General features: G+C 40.2%; 2 protein-coding genes across 23 annotated transcripts in view; one reads left to right on the top strand and one right to left on the bottom strand.

Annotated features, from left to right (window-relative positions):
• SPCS2 (signal peptidase complex subunit 2) lies at positions 1–27,659 on the bottom strand. Its single transcript, XM_069553092.1, has 5 exons — positions 27,225–27,659; positions 12,143–12,226; positions 11,374–11,534; positions 9,741–9,875; positions 1–889 (listed from the first exon to the last, which is right to left on the bottom strand). The coding sequence occupies exons 1-5, from the start codon at positions 27,642–27,644 to the stop codon at positions 703–705; spliced, it is 987 nt and encodes a 328-aa protein (XP_069409193.1). The 5' UTR covers positions 27,645–27,659; the 3' UTR covers positions 1–702.
• The window catches only part of XRRA1 (X-ray radiation resistance associated 1), a 70,576-nt gene continuing 69,509 nt past the window's right edge, over positions 26,682–27,748 (top strand). For 4 of the 22 annotated variants that reach the window (XM_069553072.1, XM_069553065.1, XM_069553087.1 and 1 more), the window contains exon 1: positions 27,426–27,673. The gene's annotated coding sequence lies outside the window, so the exon portion shown is untranslated. The other 18 variants (XM_069553073.1, XM_069553066.1, XM_069553071.1 and 15 more) reach the window with 10 other exon arrangements.

The raw sequence follows: 27,748 nt of genomic DNA, 5'->3' as shown, positions 1-27,748 counted from the left end.
TTTCAGATCTTCTTTCCTTTTATTGAAAAAAATTTTAGAAAATGGCAGTTAATAAAGGGCACAAACAAATCAACAGGGATATACCAGTGGAAAACATAGACAACATAAAACTAAAAATGCCATTGGCTTCTTTAATTAGTTAAAAGCACAAAACGTAACAGGCAGAAAGTCTCTCTTAAACAAATTAAAAAGCTATGTTTTTTCCCCCAATTCTCCCCAAGTCAGATATATACACACCCACAAAAATGGTGTGTGAAAGGAAACTGTCATACATAAGAAGTTGTATCCTGAATTAAGGGAAACAGCTGTTGAAACAGGAATTAACATAAAAAGGTCAGCAACAGGTTAACAATTTTAAAAACTGAGTCTTCAAATGCTGCATGGCACAAAGCTATACTCTATAAAGTACTGCTAGGTATGAAGGAGGAAGTCTGTATGGTTTTTAGCAAAAATGCTTTTCCAGAAGAGCAAATCAAAACAATGCAATCAGCAGACCAAAGAGGCTATAGCTAGATATCAGAGCTACAACTTCTCATATCTGAGCTAGAAGTTTCTACGTATCCAGAATGAACTAAAATTTCAAGACAAAACAGGGACATTTTTAACATTTCTTACTTTATCCATATTAAGTTCTCGGTTTCTTTCTCCTTCACCCCTTAATTTGGCAAGATCCAGCCAAAAGACAGCTGCTTTTAGAAGCAGCTATTTTATTTTTCTTTCTGTGGCAAGACTGTCATGGAGTCTTGATATCTCAGGCTCATATGCGTCCATGACCAGAGTCCCGCTGTGATCAAAAAACTTAGCAATGGACTTGGTGAACTCCGCTTCCCGCTGCTGCTTCGTTCTTCCACTGATGAAGGTCAGTTTCAGAGTGTATTTATCATCGAACCTGAGCAAAGATGACAAACCAAAAACCAAACACAGACATTCAGCCAGTAACAACAGAGCACCAAGAGTTTTTGAAGAATAGCACTGAGCAGGCTACTGGTGATGTAGGGAACATACAGCATTATCCTTTCCAAAATAAAAATAAAAATTAGGGGACGTTCAGGATAAAAAAATCTGATTTGTAGGTGCTGCTATGTCCCCCCGATTTAAGTACTACGTGCCTCCTTTACCTTGTCATAGACTGCTAAATCACATGGACTATCTTCTTTCACTTCTGCCCTTTACTTCGCTGTTATGGTAGAAGGGTATTGCCAGTATCGTCTTACCTGATTAGGTCCCATTTCTTAATACTATACTTGGGCATAAACTTTTCTGGGAAAATCTTCCCAAATTGAGTTAGATGTCTCGCCTTTGTCATACATACACCATCCATCAGTCACTCCAAATACTTGGTGCCCATCATCTGCTAGGTCTAATGATAGGCTCCTGTGCTGTCAATGAAATTATCTATTGAAACGATAATCACATATTTGTGTTCTTTACTAGTTTCAGGGATTTTTGAGGGGAAGGATTTTGTCTTGTTTTCTATTCTTAGCCTGGCACTTGCTAGGTAATCAAATCATGATGAATAAATGAAGAACCTTTGCTTTCACAGATGTTCCCCAATTCCAGGCTGCTGGGTCCTTGCTCCGTGTAATCAACCTAGCTTCAGGTTCTGTCCTGATCCCAGGCTAGCAGTATCTTTTACTCCATGAATTCCAGAGATCCCTTTTAGCTAGACCTTAAGGTATCCTGAAGGCCTTTACTATCTCCATTCATTCAAGAGGATTTATGACAGCAACCCCTGGTAGGCCAATGTTCCTCCCCTGCCATCCCTACCTGTTTCTGTCTCCATTTAATTAGGGCATATTCAGTGGATTGTCAGGTTGATATTACCTTTAGAGGAAGCAGATGCTTGAGCCTCAGATTTTTTCCTGCATATTTAAAAGAGGGAAAGTCCCACCCACTTTATAGGATCATTGTTATAACAGTGCCTATCATTAACCAGTGCTCAAAAAAAAAAAATCACTGCTCGATAAATTGTTGTCTAGCCAGTTACTTTCAACCTGGATAGATAGGAGAAAAGGTCCTTGAATACTTTCAACACCTCAAAAAATTTTTTCAAGCTCTGCTCAACTGCTTCTAACTGATATCACAGTAATTTTTGGACTTTTGAGCCCAGTTCCATGGCTCTGATGGCAGGACACAATCTAATCTAATCTAATAGCTACTCATTGATTCAACAAATATTTATTCAGGACCAACCAGTATTCAGGACTAGGCAGTATTGGATGCTAAGGATATACATCAATGAATACAACAGACAAATCTCTTTGTCTTTTGAGACTTTCAGTGTGTGTGAGGGAACCAGCAATAAAATAAAAATTATGATGTTCTTTTAAATATGCAAAGTCGTCACTAAGCAGATGTTTGAGCATAGCCTAAAAGAAGGTGAGAGAACAAGCTATCTGGAAAAAGTATATTCCAGGCAGAATACAGTAAATGCAAAGGCAAGCACATACCCAGAATGTCTTAACAACAGAAAGGAGGCCAATGCAAACAAAACGGAGAGGGAGAAGATGAGAGCCACAGGCTATGGTGTGTCTGCAAATGTGTGGAGGGTGCAGCTACATAAGTATGGACTTCTAAGCTATGCTTAGGATTTTAGCTTTTCTCTGTGTGAGAGGATTTTGAGCTGAGGATTGAGTTGATCTGCCTTATGTTTTAAAAGGATCATTCTGCCCACTGTATTGGAAATAGACTATGGGCAGGGAGAACAGCTGCAGAGGTCCATTAGGACATTATTACAGTAACCTAATTGAGAGATGATGGTCAAGGTGGAGATATTAAGTGGTCAGAATGAATATAATTAGAAAGTAGAGCTGACAGAATTCGCTGACAACCCCTATTCAAAGGACTGAGAGATAGAGGAGACAAAATGATTCCAGAGTTCTGACCTGAATAACTAGAAGGATGGAGCTGCCCTTTACTGAGATGAGGAAAACAAGGAAAAGCAGGCTTAGATGAGGGATAGCAGAGTTAGGTTTTAGATATGTTAATTCTGAGATGCTTATTAGGATCCAATGTCAAATAGAAAGCTGGGACAGTGGAGTTTGGAGAAGAGGTCTAGGATGAAACACAGATTTAGAAATCTTCACTATTACAAATGGTATTTAAAGTCCTGGAAGTCTGGCTAGGATTACACCTACTGAGTGAATACAGACAGAAAAGAGATGCTAGGAATAGGCACTAGTGGCATTTCGAATTTAGAGAAAGGGGATAAGGAATCACAGAGGACACTAAGGAACAGACACAAAAAGATAAGAATTATAAGATTATGGTATTCTAGAAGTCTAGTTTTTCAAAAAAGTGTAACAAGGAGAGAATTATTCACTGTGTCAAATGTGACAGGTCAAACAGAATGAGGAAAGAGAACTGAAGAAAAGCAAATCCAAGAGATAATGGGAGAAGACAACAAAAGGAATAGAGAAATGACAAGACCATGTGAGGAGGATAAGGGAAAAGAAAAACAACTTTCTCACTTGGGACAAATTACAACTTACTTGTATGCCAGGAAAAAATGACCCAGCAGAGAGGGAAGCACCAAGTAATCAGGGAGGGATAGAATCAAGTGGATGACTGGAGAGGAGGCTTCAGATAGGAACTGAGGAAGAAGGCAGAGTGTGAGGAGTGCTGCAGGTGGATAAAGATGGCAGACTTCCGGCTGCTGCTCTCTCCCCAGAAACAAAAGCAGCTGACAGTGAAGTCGGGGAGGAGAGCAAGAGGTTTGAGAACAGAGAAGGTAGGAAAGACCTTCAAGGACAGTGAGAGAGTAACTGGAATATAGAAACACCACGGAAGCTAAGCTAGGTAAGGAGTAAGTGAGACAATGAAGAGAAGAGGGCCAGGGAAAAGATGGTGGGCTCAAGGATTATGGATGCCACTGGGGCTGAAGAACTGTTGGGGCAAGAGAACAAGAAAGAGACAAACTAGAAAAATATAAAGCAGTGGTCAGAGAGTGAGATATTTAAAAAATGAAATTAATTATCAATAATACCAGATATGCAGATGACACCACTCTTACGGCAGAAAGTGAAGAGGAACTAAAAAGCCTCTTGATGAAAGTGAAAATGGAGAGTGAAAAGGTTGGCTTAAAGCTCAACATTCAGAAAACGAAGATCATGGCATCCGGTCCCATCATTTCATGGGAAATAGATGGGGAAACAGTGGAAACGGTGTCAGACTTTATTTTTCTGGGCTCCAAAATCACTGCAGATGGTGACTGCAGCCATGAAATTAAAAGACACTTACCCCTTGGAAGAAAAGTTATGACCAACCTGGATAGTATATTCAAAAGCAGAGACATTACTTTGCCGACTAAGGTCCGTCTAGTCAAGACTATGGTTTTTCCTGTGGTCATGTATGGATTTGAGAGTTGGACTATGAAAAAGGCCGCGCGCCGAAGATTTGATGCTTTTGGACTGTGGTGTTGGAGAAGACTCTTGAGAGTCCCTTGGACTGCAGAGAAATCCAACCAGTCCATTCTGAAGGAGATCAACCCTGGGATTTCTTTGGAAGGAATGATGCTAAAGTTGAAGCTCCAGTACTTTGGCCACCTCATGCGAAGAATTGGCTCATTGGAAAAGACTTTGATGCTGGGAGGGATTGAGGGCAGGAGGAGAAGGGGACGACCGAGGATGAGATGGCTGGATGGCATCATGGACTCGACGGACGTGAGTCTGAGTGAACTCCGGGAGTTGGTGATGGACAGGGAGGCCTGGCGTGCTGCGATTCATGGGGAAAGAGTTGGACACGACTGAGTGACTGAACTGAACTGAACTGAATACCAAGATCTAGGGTGTCTCTCAAAGGAAGTATTTAAGACACTGCAGAAAACAAGAAAATCAGAGGAGAGAAAGTAAAGCTAAGAGGCCAGCATCCTAAAACAATCATCTACTGGGATACTGAAATCATTGATTAAGCCTTCTGAAAGGAGCTATGTTAAAGAGAGCGTCAATGAACCAGGAGCCATCTCCAAGCAGAGAGAAGTGAGTCTGTATTTAACTACAAGGAGAATGAACAAGGTGGCATACTTCCTCTCCAAAGGCACCAACAATGTGGCAGTTGGTAAAAGTCAGCAGTCAATGTGGAAAAAAAAAAATCAGAACCCTCATATACTGCTAGCGGGACTGTAAAATGGTACAGCTGTTTCGGAAAAGAGTCTGGCAGTTCCTCAAGCAAAGAGTTACCAGACGACACAGCAATTCTTCTCCTAGGTATATGAGAAATTAAAATGTTTGTCCACATAAAAACTTACACATAAATGTTTACAGCAGCATTATTCTTAACAGCCATAAGGTGGAAACAACTCAAATGGCCCTCAACTAGTAAGTGGATTAAGAAAAATGTAGTATATCCATGCAATGGAATATTATTTGGCACAAAAAGGAATAAAATATTGATGACATGTTTGAACCTTGAAAATATTATACTAAGTGAAAGAAGCCAATTACAAAAGATCACATATTGTGTGATTCCATCTGTATGAAATATCCCAAAGAGGGAAATATAGAGACAGAGAGCAGATTAGTGGTTACTTAAGGTTTCGGAGAATGAGGGGATAGAGAAATAACTGTTATATAAAAGGTACAGAGTTTCTTTTGGCAAGGATAAAAATGTTTTAAAATTGACTGTGGTGATGATTGCAAAATTTTTAAAAACATTAAGAAACCATTGAACTACTTTAAATATGGTGTGGAAACTGTATTTCAGTAAGGCTATTAAAAAATATTTAAGTCAGAATGTATACAATGAAATTAGGATGTTGCTTGGGTCTAGAATTCTGCAATTCTGCTTGAGTGCTCTGATACAGAGTATAGATTTATGACAGCTGAGACCAAAATGGCATCTATGAGTCCTGCCAGCAGATAAGAACTCTGGTGCAATATTAGAATGAAGCCCAGCTCCTCCTCACAGGCATCACCACAGGCTGGTAATAAGAGGCTGCATGGCATTGATGCTACACTTACCTTCATATATGTGAGTAATTGGAGAGGCTACTACATGCTAGAACATTACCATGTGTTTTTAGGATAGTGACTGACAGCATGAGTTCAGGCATGGGCTAAATTCACTTCTGAGCTTTATAACCATGGAAAAATTAATTAAACCCTTTGAGTCTGTGTTCTTATCTTTAAAATGGGTTGTTCTAAGGTTTGAATGAGACAATGAGGTTGGCACAATACTCAGTACATAGTAAATGCTCAACAGATACTTGCTTTCACAATTCTTGGAGTACAGCTGAACATTAAGGGGGCAGTGTTAAGGTTGCTGACCCTCTGTGCAGTTGAAAATCCACACAGAACTTATAGTTACTCCTCTATATAGATGGTTCCTCTGTATCCACAGTTCCAAATATGTGGATTCAACCAATAATAGATCATGCAGTACTTCAGTATTTAACTGAAAGGAAAAAACTCCATATATAAGTGGACCCATGCAGTTCAAACTCCTATTGTTCAAAAGTCAACTATGTATACCAGCTGGCAACCTAACAACAACTCTACAAGTCATTTTTACCCTCAGTTCAGTTCAGTCGCTCAGTCGTGTCCGACTCTTTGCAACCCCATGAATTGCAGCACGCCAGGCCTCCCTGTCCATCACCAACTCCCAGAGTTCACTCAGACTCAGGTCCATCGAGTCCGTGATGCCATCCAGCCATCTCATCCTCGGTCGTCCCCTTCTCCTCCTGCCCTCAATCCCTCCCAGCATCAAAGTCTTCTCCAATGAGTTAACTCTTCGCATGAGGTGGCCAAAGTATTGGAGCTTCAGCTTTAGCATCATTCCTTCCAAAGAAATCCCAGGGCTGATCTCCTTCAGAATGGACTGGTTGGATCTCTTTGCAGTCCAAGGGACTCTCAAGAGTCTTCTCCAACACCACAGTTCAAACGCATCAATTCTTCGGCGCGCAGTCTTCTTCACAGTCCAACTCTCACATCCATACGTGACTGCTGGAAAAACCATAGCCTTGACTAGATGGACCTTAGTCGGCAAAGTAATGTCTCTGTTTTTGAATATACTATCTAGGTTTGTCATAACTTTTCTTCCAAGGAGTAAGTGTTTTTTAATTTCATGGCTGCAGTCACCATCTGCAGTGATTTTGGAGCCCCCCAAAATAAAGTCTGACACTGGCTCAAAGTGAGAAATAGATTAAGGGCCTAGATCTGATAGACAGAGTGCCTGATGAACTATGGAATGAGGTTCGTGACACTGGACAGGAGACAGGGATCAAGACCATCCCCATAGAAAAGAAATGCAAAAAAGCAAAATGGCTGTCTGGGGAAGCCTTACAACTAGCTGTGAAAAGAAGAGAAGTGAAAAGCAAAGGAGAAAAGGAAAGATATAAGCATCTGAATGCAGAGTTCTAAAGAATAGCAAGAAGAGATAAGAAAGCCTTCTTCAGTGATCAATGCAAAGAAATAGTGGAAAACAACAGAAAAGACTAGAGATCTCTTCAAGAAAATTAGAGGTATCAAGGGAACATTTCATGCAAAGATGGGCTCGATAAAGGATAGAAATGGTATCGACCTAACAGAAGCAGAAGATATTAGGAAGAGATGGAAAGAATACACAGAAGAACTGTACAAAAAGGATCTTCATGACCTGGATAATCACGATGGTGTGATCACTCATCTAGAGCCAGACATCTTGGAATGTGAAGTCAAGTGGGCCTTAGAAAGCATCACTACGAACAAAGCTAGTGGAGGTGATGGAATTCCAGTAGAGCTATTTCAAATCCTGAAAGATGATGCTGTGAAAGTGCTGCACTCAATAAGCGAGCAAATTTGGAAAATTCAGCAGTGGCCACAGGACTGGAAAAGGTCAGTTTTCATTCCAATCCCAAAGAAAGGCAATGCCAAAGAATGCTCAAACTACTGCACAATTGCACTCATCTCACACACTAGTAAAGTAATGCTCAAAATTCTCCAAGCTAGGCTTCAGCAATACGTGAACCGTGAACTTTCTGATGTTCAAGCTGGTTTTAGAAAAGGCAGAGGAACCAGAGAACAAACTGCTAACATCCGCTGGATCACGGAAAAAGCAAGAGAGTTCCAGAAGAGCATCCATTTCTGCTTTATTGACTATGCCAAAGCCTTTGACTGTGTGGATCACAATAAACTGTGGAAAATTTTTCAAGAGATGGGAATACCAGACCACCTGACCTGCCTCTTGAGAAATCTGTATGCAGGCCAGGAAGCAACAGTTAGAACTGGACATGGAACAACAGACTGGTTCCAAACAGGAAAAGGAGTACGTCAAGGCTGTATATTGTCACCCTTCTTGTTTAACTTATATGCAGAGTACATCATGAGAAACCCCGGACTAGAAGAAACACAAGCTGGAATCAAGATTGCTGGGAGAAATATCAATAACCTCAGATATGCAGATGACACCACCCTTATGGCAGAAAGTGAAGAGGAACTAAAAAGCCTCTTAATGAAAGTGAAAGAGGAGAGTGAAAAAGTTGGCTTAAAGCTCAACATTCGGAAAACGAAGATCATGGCATCCGGTCCCATCACTCCGTGGGAAACAGACTGAGAAACAGTGGGAACAGTGTCATACTTTATTTTGGGGGGCTCCAAAATCACTGCAGATGGTGACTGCAGCCATGAAATTAAAAGACGCTTACTCCTTGGAAGGAAAGTTATGACCAACCTAGATAGCATATTTAAAAGCAGAGACATTACTTTGCTGACTAAGGTCCGTCTAGTCAAGGCTATGGTTTTTCCAGCAGTCATGTATGGATGTGAGAGTTGGACTGTGAAGATGGACTGTGAAGAAGGCTGAGCACCGAAGAATTGATGCTTTTGAACTGTGGTGTTGGAGAAGACTCTTGCAAGTCCCTTAGACTGCAAGGAGATCCAACCAGTCCATTCTGAAGGAAATCAGCCCTGGGATTTTTTGGAAGGAATGATGCTAAAGCTGAAACTCCAGTACTTTGGCCACCTCATGCAAAGAGTTGACTCACTGGACAAGACTTTGATGCTGGGAGGGATTGAGGGCAGAAGAAGGGGACGACCGAGGATGAGATGGCTGGATGGCATCACTGACTCCATGGACGCGAGTCTGAGTGAACTCTGGGAGCTGGTGATGGACAGGGAGGCCTGGTGTGCTGCGATTCATGGGGTCACAAAGAGTCGGACACGACTGAGTGACTGAACTGAACTGAAAGGCTCAACTAGTTTACCCAATATACCAAAAGTCACACAGCTAGAGGTGAGCTGGAATTTGAACCCTGTTCTGGATACTTAGAAGACCTGAGGTGTCAGTCGCACAAAGTACACCTTTCACTAGTCAGAAACAGACTGAATTGTGCTTCTCTGAGTTGCCCCGTTCATTGCTTCAGGATTTCTGATTACCCAGACTGCAGTCAGGATCACAGAAGACAAAGAAGCTAAGGAGGTTCTTCAAAGACAACTGACTTCATACCTCTGGCCTTTATAGTTTTATATATAGTTTATAGTTCTGCTCTCTAATGGCTTCATTTATTGGCCACAAGGAAACAGAATTGTTCTTCATTCTTCCACCAAAGTTACTTTCTCCCACAATTTATCCTCAGAGCACTTCTGTGATAATACAATCTCAGAAGTGTGAAAGGAAAAATCTTCTAGTTCATTCATAATACTTTCTTCACTTTATATGACTAGCACTCTGATCTGCGAAGAGTAGACATATAATAGTCTGTTGATAATGACTAAACACCCAGAGAAAATCCAACCTCAGGATTTAGGAATCTGTGAGGACAGTCATACCTTTTGAGACTGGACGACAGTTGCCAGATATCATCAGGATCCATGCCTGTAGGATCTTTCCTGTGTGCCACAAGAAAAATGCTCTTCTCCTTATACGAAGTATAAATGGTCAGGATCCCCATCATCACAAAATAGGTGCAGATACAGTTAAGGGGAAAATACACAACATACACACAAAAGAGAAATAACACAAACTGACAGGCAAGGGCTACAAAAACTTCCATAATAGTTTTAAAGAACATAGTTTTGTCTTGCTGTAAAAACACTAAATTTTAATTACTTCGTATTCATGCTTATGTTTATTGCAAGAGACGCAAGGATCTCTCTGGTTAGTTCTGCAAAGAACATCTCAGGAAGAAAGGAAAAAGGTAGAGGGCATAAACCAGCTCTCTCTCTTCTGTTCAAGGACAACATATATAAGATCCTCTATTACCCAGTTTGTCAAGACTTGTGTTCATTTCTCCATACAATAAAAAACAAATAACCACAGTGGACTTGACCACATAACTAATTTCAAGGGTGATTAAAAGAAAGGGAAACTGACTTCAAAGCAGTTTACCGAAGAGTCTCATGCTCTACTAAGTAGGCTAGATGGGCGACTACAACAGTTTAGCTTACTGTAAGAACAATTACTTCGTACATACATGTAGGCTTATTATTAAACTCAGTTTTTGACAGTATTAGCTACCGTGTTTGGGTTCTTGCGTGCCAGAAACTGGCATAAGAACTCTGTGTACATATGTCATTTAAATATGGGAAAGTGAATAAGCTTTGGAGTAAAGTAGTCCTAAATTTGAATTCTATTTTTTAACCAATGTAACCTCGATAAATAACTCCTTACTCCAAGGCTTAACACTGTTGCCTCTAAAATGGCAACTGAACAGACTTTTTAGAATTGTCATTAGATTTAGTGATGGTATATATACATTTTAGAGTATAGCACACAGAAGACATTTATAATGGTACTCATTACTATTGTGTATTAAAATGGTATGATTATAAAAATGGCAAGATCCTGTTTTGTTTTAAACAAGTATAACCAAACAAACGAAATTCCATTAAGGCAGTTTCTTGGGAGGCCATATAATAAGGTTGCTGTCATTGTTCAAACCTCTTTGGAACTCCTTTGGGAACTGTCTCTAGAACCCATGGCATATTCTTCTGAACTGCCTTAATTGTGAAAAAGGTCATAATGGGTTGGTTTGTGTGATGCTGAAGAGTCAAGATGCAAATTCTGGGACTATGACTTGAGATCAGTTTGTACACAGAGGATGAGATGGCTGGATGGCATCACCAACTCAACTGACATTAGTCTGAACAAACTCCAGGAGATAGTGAAGGTCAGAGAAGCCTGGCTAAGTGTTTTGCTACTAGGTGCTCACACTTAACCTCTACATTAATAACTGACAGAATTAAAAATAAAATAACCATACTGAATCTAAAATATCAATAATTATAACAAATTTACAGATGCTCACGTTTCATAATGTTACATCCTAACATCAGCAGGCCCCAAGGTGAAAGTCTGTTTTTTTGTTTTTTTTTTTTTTTTTTTGTAGGAAGCAGAGAAGAATATCAGTAGAGATTTTTTAAAAAACTGTCAGTAGAAAACAAACCTGAGCTTAAAGGATATGATATAACACACAAGGCCAGAACAGGTTTGGACTCTGGGAAGGGATGCATATAATCCCAAATCAAAGCCACGATGGCAAAGAAACAGGAGATGGTACAGATGATGAGGCGACCATCAATTAGACCAAAATTCTCCACATACTTGTACTTTTCCAGAAGTACCTAGTGAGAAGAACAAGGAACCAAGATAGTAGGACTACTTCCCTCCTTGTACCTGCTTTTTTTCTTAATTTCCATGATGAAAGTTATGATAATCATTTAAATGACCAAGTAGTTCTCTCCAATCAGGATTTTGCCACTCAGAGCAAAAAAAAAAAAAAAAAAAGACTAAATGTGTTTACAAAAATCGCAGAGAAAAAGCTCATCAACTTCTGACACATTTTAAATCCTTATCTTCTTCTTTAGACTGAAGCTAAAATTTTCTTTTCCCTTTTAAAATAGAGAGATAATCAATCATGCATGCCCGTCCTATATTCCCTCAACCCTCTTGCCTCTAGGCAATTAATCTCAAAAACAACAGATTACTAGTTTTCTGGAATTAAAAAATTAAAGAATTTGAAGAGAAATTTGAGGTAAGTAATAATTATATTTTAACATATGCTCCCCTATATATACTGCAAGGTTCAGAAAATGCTTTCTGTCTCAATTCCTAATACTGAAAAATAAAGTCATTCCAACACACAGAAAAAAAAAAGTCCTGCAAGAGATGTGCCATCAGTTGTACATGAACTAAAAGACACTCCCCCTCACCTCTGTCCCCAATAAAGTACCTTTTTGGCAGAATCATCCAAAGAATTTTTCACAGCTGATCCATCCCATTTGTCAATTTTTACAGGCTTATCGTCAATCTTCCACTGTAAAACAAATTGATAACCTGTGCATTAAAAGACATGGCATCTCACTAAAAGTAAAGTGAACTACTTCCTTAAGAGCATCCTCAAGTATACATAACATTCATTCTCTCTCCTGATGTTGAACAGCTAAACAACAAAACACTTGAAGATGAATTTGAAGGAAACTAGGTCACTAGAATCAGCTGGTAATCATATGATGTTGCCAGTCTCCATGCTGAAAAGTCAAATCTACAAGGGTAGAACACTGGCATGGGTTGTAGAGACTGTAGTGTGAGCTCAAATATCCCATCCCCATTATATCCAAATGTGGGAACAGAAAGGAATTCCATTTGTTCATCCTATCACTCTGCGACTACAAAACTTAGACAACATCCATCCAGACACTAACAAAAGGATGGTCTTCTTTAATACATTTTTGTCTCCCGACATTTTACCAGCACATCTAAGTAAGAAAACAGCAGATTCAGTGTAGCCTTTTGGAAAGAACATTCTGAATTAAAAACTGAGTCCTATCACCAATTAGGTATGTGACTTTGGACAAAGCCTGCTTCAATTTCCCTCATCTGTATAGGTTTATAAAGGTTCCCAAATACTGTGCTAATTAAAGGCAAATGATTCTCTCACACGCACTGCTGGTAGAAGTTCAAAAAGGTGTAACACCTACAGAAGATAACTTAGCATCTTGGATTCAACTTCCACTTCTGGGAATTTTTCCTTATATGCACAGACATTAAATAATATAAAAGGTTATTCACTGCAGCACATTTGCAACTGTAAAAATATAACTCAAGTGCTCACTTACACCAGACTGGTTAAACAAACTATGGTTCACCCAGATATCCTGAAAAGGCTAAGGGACATGGGTGGGAAGGAGACTTTTCAATGTGTACTTCTTTCATTGTTAACCATGTGAACAGATTCTGTAAATTTTTTTTTCTCAAATGCAAGTGATTATGTGAATGTAGGTTAAGTGAAACAGGGTACAGAAATAATCTGATAAACCTGTCTTTTTTACAGATCATATGCCCAACTCAATTTTTTCAGATCAAGTGAACAAATATCGAGTGTCATAAAAATTACAAACAAGCAGACAATCCAAAATTCATTTGACTTTAGTATAGATTTTACTGAAGGACAGAGAAGAAATCTTAATATTATTTAACTCTCTGAGCACAAGTTCAGAGATACTGCGGACAAGAAATAAAGAGATGGAATAAATATCTGTAAAACGTGAGATTTTAAAGGAACACAAAAATATAATTCATCAAACTTAATTTTGTAATTCTACATGCTATTACATAGAAAAGAAAAACTACTCTGTGAAGTCTGTTGGGAGAAAATGCATGAGCTAAAACACTCATACTTCAAGTGATTAAAACTCAAATCAAGGCTTCTCTCCTTTGTGTCTCATAAAAATAAGAATTTTCTTTGAGAAATTACTACCGGCAGCATGCTGTAATAAGATTCTAACAGCCTGCCAGCCTACAAATCAAACATGACACCTAATTTTAAAAACACAAATCGAACCAAGAAGAAATTAACAGGCTATCTAGCTAAATAGCTTGCTTATACTTACTTTTGTAAATCCCATTTTGGTAACAGCGAGCAAAAGAAGGAAACCTGTACAGCCAGAATCCGTGACAGAATTTGAATTATTTATGAATGAAAGTCATTAAATCTTTTTTGGCTCATTCCAAAAAAATGATGTTCTTATAGAATCTCAGCCACACGTCACTACTTGCAGTGCATTAGAGAAAAGAAACTTGCTTCCACAATTCAGAGTATAATTTCTTGGCAATTTTGGGGGATAAAATGCATTAGAAGCCATCACAATCTGTTCTAATATAGCCTCAGTTCTAATTCCACTGGTACCTAGAAGGATCTTCAATAAGTGGAACAACAACATTTCCAGTCAGTTACATGACCAAGAAAATTTATAACTGATTTCTGAAGAGATGGGAGCATCATTCATTCGGTGTACATGAAAAACCTTAGCCTATGTCAAAGCAAATAGCATCTCTGCTGTAGCACAGAGACACATCTGGAAAAGGGGCAGGAGGGTGGACATTTTCCATCATTCTCAAAAACTGTCCATCAACTAAAATGTATGATATTCATCATGTTCTCTCCACTGCTATTCAAGGTATTTTAGAAACCATTTTCTTACCCTCACTTCTCTTCCTCAACCCTAAGAGTGAATTATCTTCCTTTGTAGTTAATAAATAAGACAAAGCAAAGGTTGGTTTCTTTTATGTTGAACCTCCCAGGATAAATCACAAGAAAATTCTGTGCAGAAAAGAAATATAGATCTTAGACTGCCATCCTTAGAAAAACCTGTGTAAAAGGATGGCTCTTGGCTGGCATGTGGGAGGTTGGCTGGTAAATGGATTCCTACACTGATATTAAAACTTTCCCCAAGTGATAAAGAGTAGCTCACTATGCCTAAACTGCTTGCATAAACAATGTGGTTTATGCTAAATACCTGTTTTTCTTCTAGGAGTCTGGAATTTTGGCACGGACCAGGGAGATGGTGCCTATTTAATCAGCCCCTTAATAAAAACTTGGGCACTGAGTCTCTAGTGAGATCCCCTGGCAGACAACACTTCACACACATCATATCACATTGTTGTTAAAGGAATTAAGCACAACCCGTGGGATTTTAGTGGGAGAGGACTCTGGACTCCTGCCCTTGATTTCCTCTGGACTTCATCCTATTCACCTTTGCCCTTTGCTGATTTTGCTTTGTGTTCATCTGCTGTAATAAATCTTACCCAAGAGTATGGCCCTGCGGGTACTTCTAGTGACTAACAGAGCAAGGCGATCCCTGGGAGCTTTGATACACAGGCAGTATTGCCAACTGAGATATAGCAGATGTGGTAACCTGGCACACAATTCCGCTTCCCCTCATTCCTTATGTATTAGAGATACATGTATATTGGGCACAATCAACAATCAGTGTTGACTAAGCTAATATTTGCACTAAGGTCATATACACACATGGTTTAAAGAGTTCTGTTAAGTTATTAAAATTAAAAAAAAAAAAAAAAGAATTACCAGTCCTGCTTTCCCTCCCTTGAGACACTCCTGACCATTGTCCATTTCCCATTCCCCACAGACACTAACTTCAATTCCTTAGGCTGATTTTTGGGGTATCCACCTCCCAAATCTTAGGGAAAAGTTTATAATATTATTTTCAGTGTTCAGCATTAAGTCTTCTGACTTTTTTCACCCACCATGAAAGATGAGATTTACCCAATTCATCCCTTACCACTTTCACATTTACTTTTCCTGCTCCTCCTTCACCATCTTTTGAATATAGTTACAGTAGACCAATATTGATTTGTTATTACATAATACCCTAATTTTTCCTAGATCATTATTTGCAGTTTACAATTTGATCATAAATGCTGTTCACAGATTAAGTCATGTAATAGATTAGGATTCCTTTTCTGCATAGTTTTTTGCTTTCCTTGGAGCTACTACTGTTTTCGTGGTCAGTGTATTTCTCACCAATATATTCTCAAATTCTTCCCCAGTTCTTAAATCTCCTCTCAATATCTGCAATCACATGGAGCATTCTGTGAATTTCATCTTCCTAGAGAAACCTCTCTGGAAGCCTTCTGACCTGCTTCAGTCTAGGTGGCCTTCTTTCTAGGCCCACTGTGTAACTGTCATCCTGGAGCCTCCCTTTACCATCTCCGAGGGGTCCCTTAACCTCCTCTTGAGCTGATCCCCCTTTCCTTAGATGCCATGTCTTACTCTTTGCCTGGTTTACTATTCCAGCCTCCGTCCATTATCCCCATCCCTCTCCTGCTATCCAAATTCATATATTGAAATCCTAAACCAGAATGTGATGGTTTTAGGAGGTGGTAATTAGGTCATGAGGGGCTTCACGAAAGGGACTAATGCCTTGATAAAAAGACATGAGAGTTTGCTTCTACTGTTTTCCACTATGTGAGGATACAAGAAGGTTGTCTGCAAGTAGTTAAGAAGGCTGTCACCAGATGCAACCATACTGGCACTGGATCTCAGACTTCCCAGCCTCAAAACTGTGAGAAATAAATTTATGGTATTTTTATTAGAGCAGCCCAAACTGACTAGCATCCTCTTTTTACACATAACATTAACGGTCTAAGAAATTTGCCCAAGGTGAAAGCTAGAAAGTAGTAAAGCTGGGACCTAATCAAGTTCTCATGATTTCAAAACCTGTACTCTTTCATTACTTTACACTGCTTCCCACAAAATACAAGGAAAGGAATTATTAGCCATCAAAACCAAAAGGAAACAGATCTCTGAAGTGACAGTCACATAAAGTATCTTGACTTTTATCTAATAAGTTATAGTTAATAACTTAAGAAAAGCTTAAAAAGATTTTAATCTTAATATGCCAACAAAACCTATAGGATATAAAATATTTGGAATTTTCCATTTTCCTCCATTTGAAACCAACTGCTATTTGGCTGAAAATATGGTTCAAAAAGTCCTATCTAAAATAAATCACTTCCCTGCCACTATCAACACAACACACTTTATCAAGCCAGCATATCTGATATCAAACCTTGATGATGAACCATTCACAAAATTTAGGCATTTGATGGCTTTTAGAGAACATTACAAAGATTCAACTTCAGTTATGATTCTCCACTGCAAATTTGAAATAAAAAATTTTAGTACAGTGAAAACTGAAGTAAAGTTATGCAGTGATAAAGATCTCAGTGGATTTCTTCATAAGTTCCTTAGCCTGACAACTGGGCAGTAAGAATCAAAGGATTCCTCAATTCACACTGAAGAGATGAGGATACCAGAGGTAAACTGTGTTAATAGAAGGACCCTACTCTGATTTTAAAGGAACGTGAAGAAATATTATTAACTTTTTATTAATATTGGCTTGAAGAAATATTAATAAACCTTTTTTCTCCCTTCTTTGGCCTCTCTCAGATTAGACGGTGGCTGCAGGCTGCAAAGACAGAAGGTAGCAGGAGATGTGGCACGTGACAGAGGGAGCATATCCTAGATGACCTTATCCACTGGGTTAAGGGACTTGAGACTTTATTCTGAAATAAGCAATGGAGAATATTTTAAGCAGATGAACAATACAACCAATCTGTGTTTTTTTTTAAAAGTCATTTTTAGAGGCAACTTAGCAAAAGGTCTGGAGGGGAGTAACACTGGAGATCAACTCATCAGATGGGGCCCGATTTAGATGCAGGCTTGAATTTGAGCAGCAGCAGGGGGATGAAAAGGGAATATTTATGAGGTACAACTGGCAGGACTTACTATCAGACTAGGTACATTAAATGTGAAAGAGAAAAGACAGAGGTGACCACTCTACTAGAATTTGGGCTTAGATAACTAGGTCATGTTGTTTTCCAAGAGAAGGAGCGCAGCAGGAAAGACGAGAAATACCCATTTGCATATGCTGAGTTTGAGATGTTTAAGCTCTACAGTTAATAGTGATTTCAGAATTTTCTAAACCAAAATAAGATTATGAAAACTTATGGCAGACTCAGAAGCTGATATACTATTTGAGTTGAAAATAACACACCCCTACCTTTCACATGTACACATTTGCGAAAAGATCACAAAGCAGTAAGTTCAAAATAAGAAAAACTTCAATTTGGGGAGCAAATGATGTTTGTCTTGAAGCTTCAGTTCAGTTGCTCAGTAGTGTCTGACTCTTTGCGACCCCATGAATGTCAGCACACCAGGCTTCCCTGTCCATCACCAACTCCCGGAGTTCACTCAAACTCATGTCCATTGAGTCGGTGATGCCATCCAGCCATCTCATCCTCTGTCGTCCCCTTCTCCTCCTGCCCCCAATCCCTCCCAGCATCAAGGTCTTTTCCAATGAGTCAATTCTTCGTGTAAGATGGCCAAAGTATTGGAGTTTCAGCTTCAGCATCAGTCCTTCCAATGAACACCCAGGACTGATCTCCTTTAGGATGGACTGGTTGGATTTCCTTGCAGTCCAAGGGACTCTCAAGAGTCTTCAACACCACAGTTCAAAAGCATCAATTCGGTGCTCAGCTTTCTTCACAGTCCAACTCACATCCATATAGGACCACAGGAAAAACCATAGCCTTGACTAGACGGATCTTTGTTTACAAAGTAAAGTCTCTGCTTTTTAATATGCTGTCTAGATTGGTCATAACTTTCTTTCCAAGGAGTAAGCGTCTTTTAATTTCATGGCTGCAATTACCATCTGCAGTGATTTTGGAGCCCAAAAATATAAAGTCTGACACTGTTTCCACTGTTTCCCCATCTATTTGTCATGAAGTGATGGGACCAGATGCCATGGTCTTTGTTTTCCCAATGTTGAGCTTTAAGCCAACATTTTCACTCTCCTCTTTCACTTTCATCAACAGGCTTTTTAGTTCCTCTTCACTTTCTGCCATAAGAGTGGCGTCATCTGCATATCTGAGGTTATTGATATTTTTCCTGGTAATCTTGATTCCAGCTTGTGCTTCTTTCAGCCCAGCGTCTCTCATGATGTACTCTGCATTTAAGTTAAATAAGCAGGGTGACAATATACAGCCTTGACGTACTCCTTTTCCTATTTGGAACCAGTCTGTTGTTCCATGTCCAGTTCTAACTGTTGCTTCCTGGCCTGCATATAGGTTTCTCAAGAGGCAGGTCAGGTAGTATTCCCATCTCTTTTAGAATTTTCCACAGTTTATTGTGATCCACATAGTCAAAGACTTTGGCATAGTCAATAAAGCAGATGTTTTTCTGGAACTCTCTTGCTTTTTTGATGATCCAGGGGATTTTGGCAATTTGATCTCTGGTTCCTCTGCCTTTTCTAAAACCAGCTTGAACATCTGGAAGTTCATGGTTCACGTATTGCTGAAGCCTCTTACTATCATCTAATTTAGAGTACAATTCAGCAATACCAAGATATCTCAAAAAGGGATATTATAGCTCCTGGTAACATAATCTTCAATTTCCATCTTTTTCTTTTTTAATAAAAATGGCCAAAAAATACTGCAAAAAAATTACTTCTGAATAGTGGCTTATTACTGTCTATAGTTATCGCTAGAGTTAAGTTGTAGGTTAGAAATTACCATGTTAATTATGAGCATGAACATTAATGGCAACACCAGAGTAAATGGAGGTTAAGTAGAGGTAAATAAGTGGAGGTTAAGTAAGCGGAGCTAAGTAAGCGGAGGTAAGTAGACTGGCTCCAGCTATGGCAAGTAGGCGCTGAGACATATAAATCTGGGGCTCAGAACAGAGGTCTATATTGAAAACATATATGTGGAAGTCATTAACTTACATACAGTATTTAAGCCAGGACACTGTGTATCTCCTTGGGATGTGTACATAGACAGGGCCAGGGGCTTGCCAGTATTTCCAGGTCAGGAAAAAAAAATAACAACAGTAACAGAAAACATAGATCATGGCATCCGGTCCCATCACTCCATGGGAAATAGATGGGGAAACAGTGGAAACAGTGTCATAATTTATTTTGGGGGGCTCCAAAATCACTGCAGATGGTGACTGCAGCCATGAAATTAAAAGACACTTACTCCTTGGAAGAAAAGTTATGAGCAACCTAGACAGCATATTCAAAAGCAGAGACATTACTCTGCCGACTAAGGTCCATCTAGTCAAGGCTATGGTTTTTCCAGTGGTCATGTATGGATGTGAGAGCTGGACTGTGAAGAAGGCTGAGCGCTGAAGAATTGATGTGTTTGAACTGTGGTGTTGGAGAAGACTCTTGAGAGTCCCTTGGACTGCAAGAAGATCCAACCAGTCCATTCTGAAGGAGATCAACCCTGGGATTTCTTTGGAAGGACTGATGCTAAAGCTGAAACTCCAGTACTTTGGCTACCTCATGCGAAGAATTGACTCATTGGAGAAGACTTTGATGCTGGGAGGGATTGGGGGCAGGAGGAGAAGGGGACAACAGAGGATGAGATGGCTGGATGGCATCATTGACTCGATGGACGCGACTCTGAGTGAACTCCGGGAGTTGGTGATGGACAGGGAGGCCTGGAGTGCTGTGATTCATGGGGTCGCAAAGAGTCGGACACGACTGAGCGACTGAACTGAACTGAACTGAACAATACAGACAGATAAGTGGAGGAGGAAAACCAGGCCAAGTGGCGTTCTAAAAGCCACACAAAGAAAATATTTCAAGAAAGAACTGATCAATGAATCATATACTCAAGATCAGGTAACAAGAAAAACCACTATTGAGATCTGACAAGATCGAGGTCAGAACAGAGAAACGGTGCAGGCAACAGCTAAAACAGGGAGCTGGGCTGTCAGAGGTTATTAACATCTATGCTACCACTGTGTTATACAGTGATGAGTAAGTAGTTAAAAAAAAAATAACTTGATGCTTTAAAGATTACTCCATAAATGCTATAAAAAGAATGAGTTTTAAAAACAGAGCTAATTCATGTATCAGAAAACTCATCATATAAAAATGTGCAGTGGTTTTTATTCTTTTCACAACATTATGCAACCATCAACATCTAATTCCAAAACACTGTCATCATCCCCAAAAGAAACTCCATACCCATAAACAGTTATTCCAATTACCACGACCCCACTCCTAGCCTTGGCAACCACTACTTTCTGTTTGCATGAATCTGCCTATTCCAGACATTTCTTATCTATGGAATCATATAATATGTGGCCTATTGTGATTAGCTTTTCTCATTTAGTATATTTTCAAGGTTCATCTGTACTGTGTCATGTGTCAGTGTCTCATCCCTTTTCATGGCCAGATAATACTTCGCGCCATGGATATACCACACTTTTATGGCTTGCTTCCACCTTTTAGCTATTGTAAATAATGCTGCTATGATCAAGTTTTTGTGTAGACACATTTTCAATTCTCTTGAGTTCGTAACTAGGAGTGGGACATGCTGAGTTATAACTTTTTCATCATTTTACATTTCCATCAGAAATGCAGGAGGGTCCCAATATCTCCATATCCTCACCAAAAATGGTTTTCTTTTTTTATGATAGCCATCCTAGTGGCTTCTCATTGCAGTTTTGATTTGCATTCTTTAGTAACTAATGGTGTTGAAATCTTTTCATGTGCTTACTGACCATTTGTATTGATAGATCTTCTATGAAGAAAAGTCAATTCACAGCCTTTATTCTTTTCAAAATTGGTTTGTCTTTTTTATTATCAAGTTATAAGACACTTTATATAGTCTAGATCCTAGACCCTTATCAGATATATGACTTGCAAATATCTTCTCTCATACTGTGGACTGTCTTTTCACTTTTGTGATAATGTCCTTTGATATGAAAAACTTTCTTGATGAATCAAAAATAATGAGTTTTGACATGTTTTTTAAGTTTGGTTTGCAAAATGCGATTAAAAGTCTGCATCTTATTTCTTTAAACACAAACACAGGCATCACAGTAGTGCCATAAAACTGTTCACTCTGTCAGAGCTTGGTTAGGGTACAGGCATACTACCCTGTTCAAGTTTGGCAAGCAAAGATCCCACTGAACAGAGCAGAAGAGTACATATGACCTGTCTAAGGATGCATGGATGGTGGGTGACAAAGCCATGGCTTCAGCCTAGGTCTTCCAACTTCAAATCAGATGCTCTTTCCACTACTATATTAGCTAGAACATGGTCTGCTCCAGTATGAAAGGCAATGTGCTAAGTAAGGTAAGAGTACTGGATTAAGAGTTGGGCAGCCAGGTTCTGGAACTGTAACTGATTGTGTGGTCTTGGATAAATCACTTCATCTTCCCCTCTCCAACTGTATCAATGTCTGTATGTATGTCTCTAAAATGAGGAGGCTGTCCTACACTGTTGGTGGGAATGCAAACTAGTACAGCCACTATGGAGAACAGTGTGGAGATTCCTTAAAAAATTGCAAATAGAACTACCTTATGACCCAGCAATCCCACTGCTGGGCATACACACTGAGGAAACCAGAATTGAAAGAGACACATGTACCCCAATGTTCATCGCAGCACTGTTTATAATAGCCAGGACATGGAAACAACCTAGATGTCCATCAGCAGATGAATGGATAAGAAAGCTGTGGTACATATACACAATGGAGTATTACTCAGCCGTTAAAAAGAATTCATTTGAATCAGTTCTGATGAGATGGATGAAACTGGAGCCGATTATACAGAGTGAAGTAAGCCAGAAAGAAAAACACCAATACAGTGTACTAACACATATATATGGAATTTAGGAAGATGGCAATGACAACCCTGTATGCAAGACAGGAAAAAAGACACAGATGTGTATAACGGACTTTTGGACTCAGAGGGAGAGGGAGAGGGTGGGATGATTTGGGAGAATGGCATTCTAACATGTATACTATCATGTAAGAATTGAATCGCCAGTCTATGTATGACACAGGATACAGCATGCTTGGGGCTGGTGCATGGGGATGACCCAGAGAGATGTTATGGGGAGGGAGGTGGGAGGAGGGTTCATGTTTGGGAACGCATGTAAGAATTAAAGATTTTAAAATTTAAAAAATAAAAAAAAATAAAAATAAAAATAAAATGAGGAGGCTGGAACAGATGAACTTCAAGGTCTCTTCAATACAAACACTTTAGAGAAATCACTACTGATTAAGCAGAATAGCTGAAAATCAAACAAGAAAAAAAAAAAGTCTTTAAATGTCCAAATCAGAAGGGATTTAAAAAGTCATCTAAGACAGACGTTCTCAACCTGGATGTAACTGTTAAAATGTAAAAGAAAAAAATAAATAAATAGCTATGTGTGAAACCATGCAGCTGTCCAGGCCCCACCCCCAGAGAACCTGATTCGGTTCTGGGATGAGGTCCAGAAGTTTGTATTTTTAACTGAAATCTCAAGAGGGTCTGATGCAAATAGTCTTCATTACACGTTACAAAAAATATTATCTAAGAAGTGAAATCCAGAGAAACTAGCTAGTTAGTGGCAGCTGTTTCGTTCAATGTTTACTATGTACCAGAAACCAAGGTAAAAACTATTATTATCCTCACTTTACAGATGAGGAAACTGAGATACAAAGAGATTTATTAATTTGCCCAAGAACACATTTCTGATAAGTGGCAGAGCAAGAATTCAAAGCCAGCCAGCCAGCCTGGCACCAGAACCTATATTCTCAACTACGAAGATATAAAAACTCTGCGTTAAGATCAGGTTGACAGTTCAGCCAGGAGCCAGAAATCCACATACGAAGTTAAAAGGGCTGGGTACAGCCTCTAAAAAGCATATTTTAATACCACATGTCAATTTTAATAGCTAAAAACTCCAGCCAGGAGACAGAAATCTGGCTATGAGATTAAAATCTGGATACAGTTCTAAAAAGCATGCTTTAATAGTGTAGTAGTGTCAGTCACTCAGTCAAGCCCAACTCTTTGCAACCCTATGGACTGTAGCCCACCCGGCTCCTCTGTGCATGGGATTTTCCAGGCAATACTGGAGTGTGTTGCCATTTCCTCCTCCAGGGGATCTTCCTGACCCAGGGATCAAACCCGGGTCTCCCACAGTGTAAGCCAGATGCTTTACTGTCTGAGCTACCATGGAAGCTCTGGTGCTTTAATACCACATGTCAATCTTAACAGCCAAAGCAAATTAAGTAAACAAATTTTTTTTATAGCCTGCTACACAGAACAAAATACTTTAATGCATTTTGGGGACATAAGTTATCACAATGATCTAAGTTATTCTGTGATGGAAGCCAGAAAGTTATATTTGCATATCTATTTTTAAGATCAGGAAGCTAGAATTGCTTTGTTCTCCAAGTCAGTTTCAAAGGACCAGAAACTCACATCTGTTTAGGGAAAACTAGAAACACATTTGCATTTCTTTATTACATTTCTTCAGAGCAAATAAAACTACAGCTGCAAGAAATAAAAACCCTCCAAAAAAGAAATCGAATTGAAGAAATGTAAAGTAACAGCCCCTCATTTTCTCCATGTTCTCTTCCACAGTCCCTGGTTTTCAGACAGTTAGAAGCACCATCCTCTAAGGCAGTTTCTGAAGACTAGGGTGGCAGATATGAAGTTTTCTCTTTGCTAAATTCAATGCTTCAAGTACTTATTCTATGTTGATCACCACAGAGAACCTCTCATGGGAAACTGACATACTAATTGGGGGCAGGATACAAAACAATATGTCACATTAAGTGACAGCTAAATTCCCATTGCAATAAATGCTAAAGACTTCAGAGGAAGAACAACTCAATGTAAGGCTGAAATCAAGGTTTCCAAGTAAAAACACCTAAACAGCTCCTGATTTTCTCTCTCCTCAGCACCTCACTTCTTGCTTAATTCTGCCAAAGTTCTCTTTTGTGAAGCCTTTCATCTATCTCTGCTAGTAAGTTAGGGTTCTCCTCACCTTGTCATGCTGTTTTTATAGCCCTTTACAAAGACCATATAGCAGTTTATTATATGACAATATTCACAGTAAGCCACAATTATGTATGGGCATCCATACTGTTTATATAAGGAAATTTAAGTTCAGTAATACCACATAACTTATCCAACATCATATAGTTTTCAACATGCTGCACGAAAATTCAAACATGTCTTTCTTTTTGTATTAAACCCCATATAGCAGTATGGTATGAGGCCTTTAAGAAGACTTTTAAATTCTACCACTCCCAACTATCTGAATGATTCTTCCAAAACCACTTAATATATTAGACTCAAAAACCTTCAGCAGGCTCCCTACTACTACTTCAGGCAATCCATCCATGCCATTCTCTATCTGATTCCAGTCAGTCAACGGAGTACCTAAGAAACAACAGGCATCAACCACACACCTTTGTTCAAGGACATTTTTACCTGGTATGCCATCTGTCTCTCAAAATAAGGTCCCAGCTCCACCAGGGCTCCCCCCCCTTTTCAAATGGATCTCAGGGATCATTCTCTCTCTCACATTAACTTCGTAAAAAGTGCCTAAGTGAATGCCAAATTCTTTTATGTTCAGTATTTTGGACTTACACTCTGCTATACCAAGTATTTTCTGACAGCAGGATTTTTATTTTTTTTTCCTCTGCCATTACATGTCTGAATTAGATATTCTTAAGTTACAGAGGTCATTCATGCGTATCATCTGATTCTCCCCCAAACTCTAATATTTCAGGTGAAGAAAGGAAAACAGTGACGTTAAATGACTTGTTCATCTTCATGTTACTTTTCAGTAATCACTGCCTTAGCAGACTGTCCATGCTTAATATCTGCTTGAAGTGGAGGAAAAAGCAAGAGCACTCAATGGAACAGAATGAACACAGGCCATGAAGTGCTCACCCAGCAAGAAAACAATTCCCAATGACCATCAATCCTCAATACTTTCATATAGCTTGGTGCAATTTCCCATCTCAACTGCTGGACGGGAACAGGACAGAACATGTTCCTATCTCTTAAAGGTTAAGAGTGTGTGTATGTATGTGTGCTCAGTCACGTCTGACTCTTCGTGACCCCATGGATTGTAGCCTGCCAATGAGATTTAGCAGGAAACCCCATCTATCTATGGGATTTCCCAGGCAAAGAATACTAGAATAGTATTTCCTACTCCAGGGGACCTTCCTGACCCAGGGACTGAACCTGAGCCTCTTGTGTCTCCTGCACTGGCAAGAGGATTCTTTACCACTGTGCCACCTGGGAAGCCCTAAAAGGGTGCTGTGCTTAGTCACTAAGTCGTGTCCAACTTTTGCGACCCCATGGACTGTAGCCCGCCAGGCTCCTCTGTCCATGCGATTCTCCAGGTAAGAATACTGGAGTGGGTTGCCATGCCCTCCTCCAGGGGATCTTCCTGACCCAGGGATCAAACCCAGGTCTCCCACATTGCAGGCAGATTCTTTACCGTCTGAGCCACCAGGGAAGCCCATGTAATTAAAAACCAATGACACCCAGAAAGAGAAGCAAAAAGATCTGGATAGGAACCTCTCAATATGATCACCTATTCATTTCTTAAGCACTCAGCAGGTGCTTAAAGACACATGAGTCTGAAAGCTGTTTTCAATGAAAAGTTAACAATCCTGACTATGTTAAAAACCCCAAGCTTATCATTTCTCATCAAACTGACCCAGGACCGTACAATGAGAAAACTGGAAGAAACCTTAGAATACATTCATTTTACAGATAAGGAAATAAGACACAGGGAGAACAAGCACATTTCAAGGTCATGCAACTAGAGGCAGAAGCAGTACTGGGATCCAGATCTCCACGCAATTGTTTCTTTCAAAATGCTATGTAAAGGGCAAGAAAGGCCAACTCAGGAAAATTTTTCTTTTATCCCAGTTGCTAGGTCCGCATTAAAAAAAAAGAAAGAAAGAAAAAAAAAAAAACCTGGATGGAGAGAGGGGAAAAGAGGTCAGCGTGAACAGGTAGCAAGCTTATGCATTCTATTCACCCAGGACACATTCACCTGGCCCGGTAGCAGGCGAGAAGAAGGGGGAGGAGGTACGAGGTGGGGGGTGTAGAAGGAGAAGAAAAACAAAAGAAGATAAATCTTAAAGACTTCCTGTTAGGCCGTAGGAGAAGTCGGTACTCGAAGTTCAGTATTCGGGTATCGGGATAAAACGCCTAGAAACTGCAGGAAGCAAAAACCCAAGAGCACTCTGGAATCTGTAGCAGCATGCTAGTGTGGCCGTCGTGGTGGGAGCTTGGAGACTATACTAACTTCGAAGAGTTGCTTTCCTTCAGTCGAGACTCAATCTTCCCTGTCCGTGAAATGAGCAGATTCAACAGTGGCTCCCCAGCACCACCGAGGAAAAGCAATGGCCGCTCTGAAATGTGGGAATAATCAAATTATCTTAAGAAGCTATAGTGGCCGGCATTTAGAAGGAACACTTCCCAGAAGGAAAAAAGTCCTCAAGAGGAGAGAGCCCAGGTTTGAGGTATGTAGGGAGCTGGCTACAAGCGCAAGTTAAGGTTCCCACGGTGGGCCAACGAGAACTCCCTCTGAGAAGCCGCAGAAGAAAAGGGGGGCGAGGATGGGAAGAAGGACTCGCTGCCTCCCTGGCGCTCCCCAGGCCTCGACTGTCCCCAAGGATCGACTTCTCACCTTGTCCAGTAAACCGCTACGACTACTGCCTGTCCCGCAGCCGGAGCCACCACCGGCTCTCCCGCCCTGAGAAGCCGCCGCCGCCATCTTGCTTGCCTCTGCGTTTCCCTCCTCTCCTAAACTTGTCCGAAGCCGATTGGCTGAAACTGACGGCGTGACGTACTGCGCGGAGTCCATCGGGATCCGTAGTTGGGGCTGGCTGACGCGAAGTTGCCAGCGGAAGTGGCCGCGAGGCTTGCCGGGACTTGTAGTAATTAGAAGCTCCAGCCATCGGTTGCCGCTTTCTCGGCCGGCCGCCGCGTCGCGGTTACTAAGGGGTGGAGAAGGTAGTGGCAGGCGCCACGGTGGAGCGGCTCCGAGATTCCCGGGAGGCTCGGAGGCGCGCATCCCGCCCGACCGGGACGTCGCCCCCGCGGACATCTCGGAGGCGGAAGCGACGCCGGAGGCAGGTGCGGCTGGAAACTTAGTTTGCGTGAGGGGTTAGAGTCTCCGCCGCTCCACATGTAGTGTTTCCCAAGGATGGG

This window comes from Ovis canadensis, chromosome 15, assembly GCF_042477335.2.
Source record: "Ovis canadensis isolate MfBH-ARS-UI-01 breed Bighorn chromosome 15, ARS-UI_OviCan_v2, whole genome shotgun sequence".
NCBI classification, from domain to species: Eukaryota; Metazoa; Chordata; class Mammalia; order Artiodactyla; family Bovidae; genus Ovis; species Ovis canadensis.
Note: the sequence above shows the minus strand (reverse complement) of the source record. Positions and strands in the feature narration are given on the sequence as shown.

What these genes read in the sequence shown, in the direction of transcription:
- SPCS2 (XM_069553092.1), bottom strand. Translation starts at nt 27,644, where the DNA reads ATGTCCGCGGGGGCGACGTCCCGGTCGGGCGGGATGCGCGCCTCCGAG. An exon ending in TGGATGATTCTGCCAAAAAG is followed by an intron (nt 11,535 to 12,142) that starts GTACTTTATTGG and finishes TCTTCTCACTAG; the next exon opens with GTACTTCTGGAAAAGTACAA. An exon ending in CTGTCGTCCAGTCTCAAAAG is followed by an intron (nt 890 to 9,740) that starts GTATGACTGTCC and finishes ATCTTTGCTCAG; the next exon opens with GTTCGATGATAAATACACTC.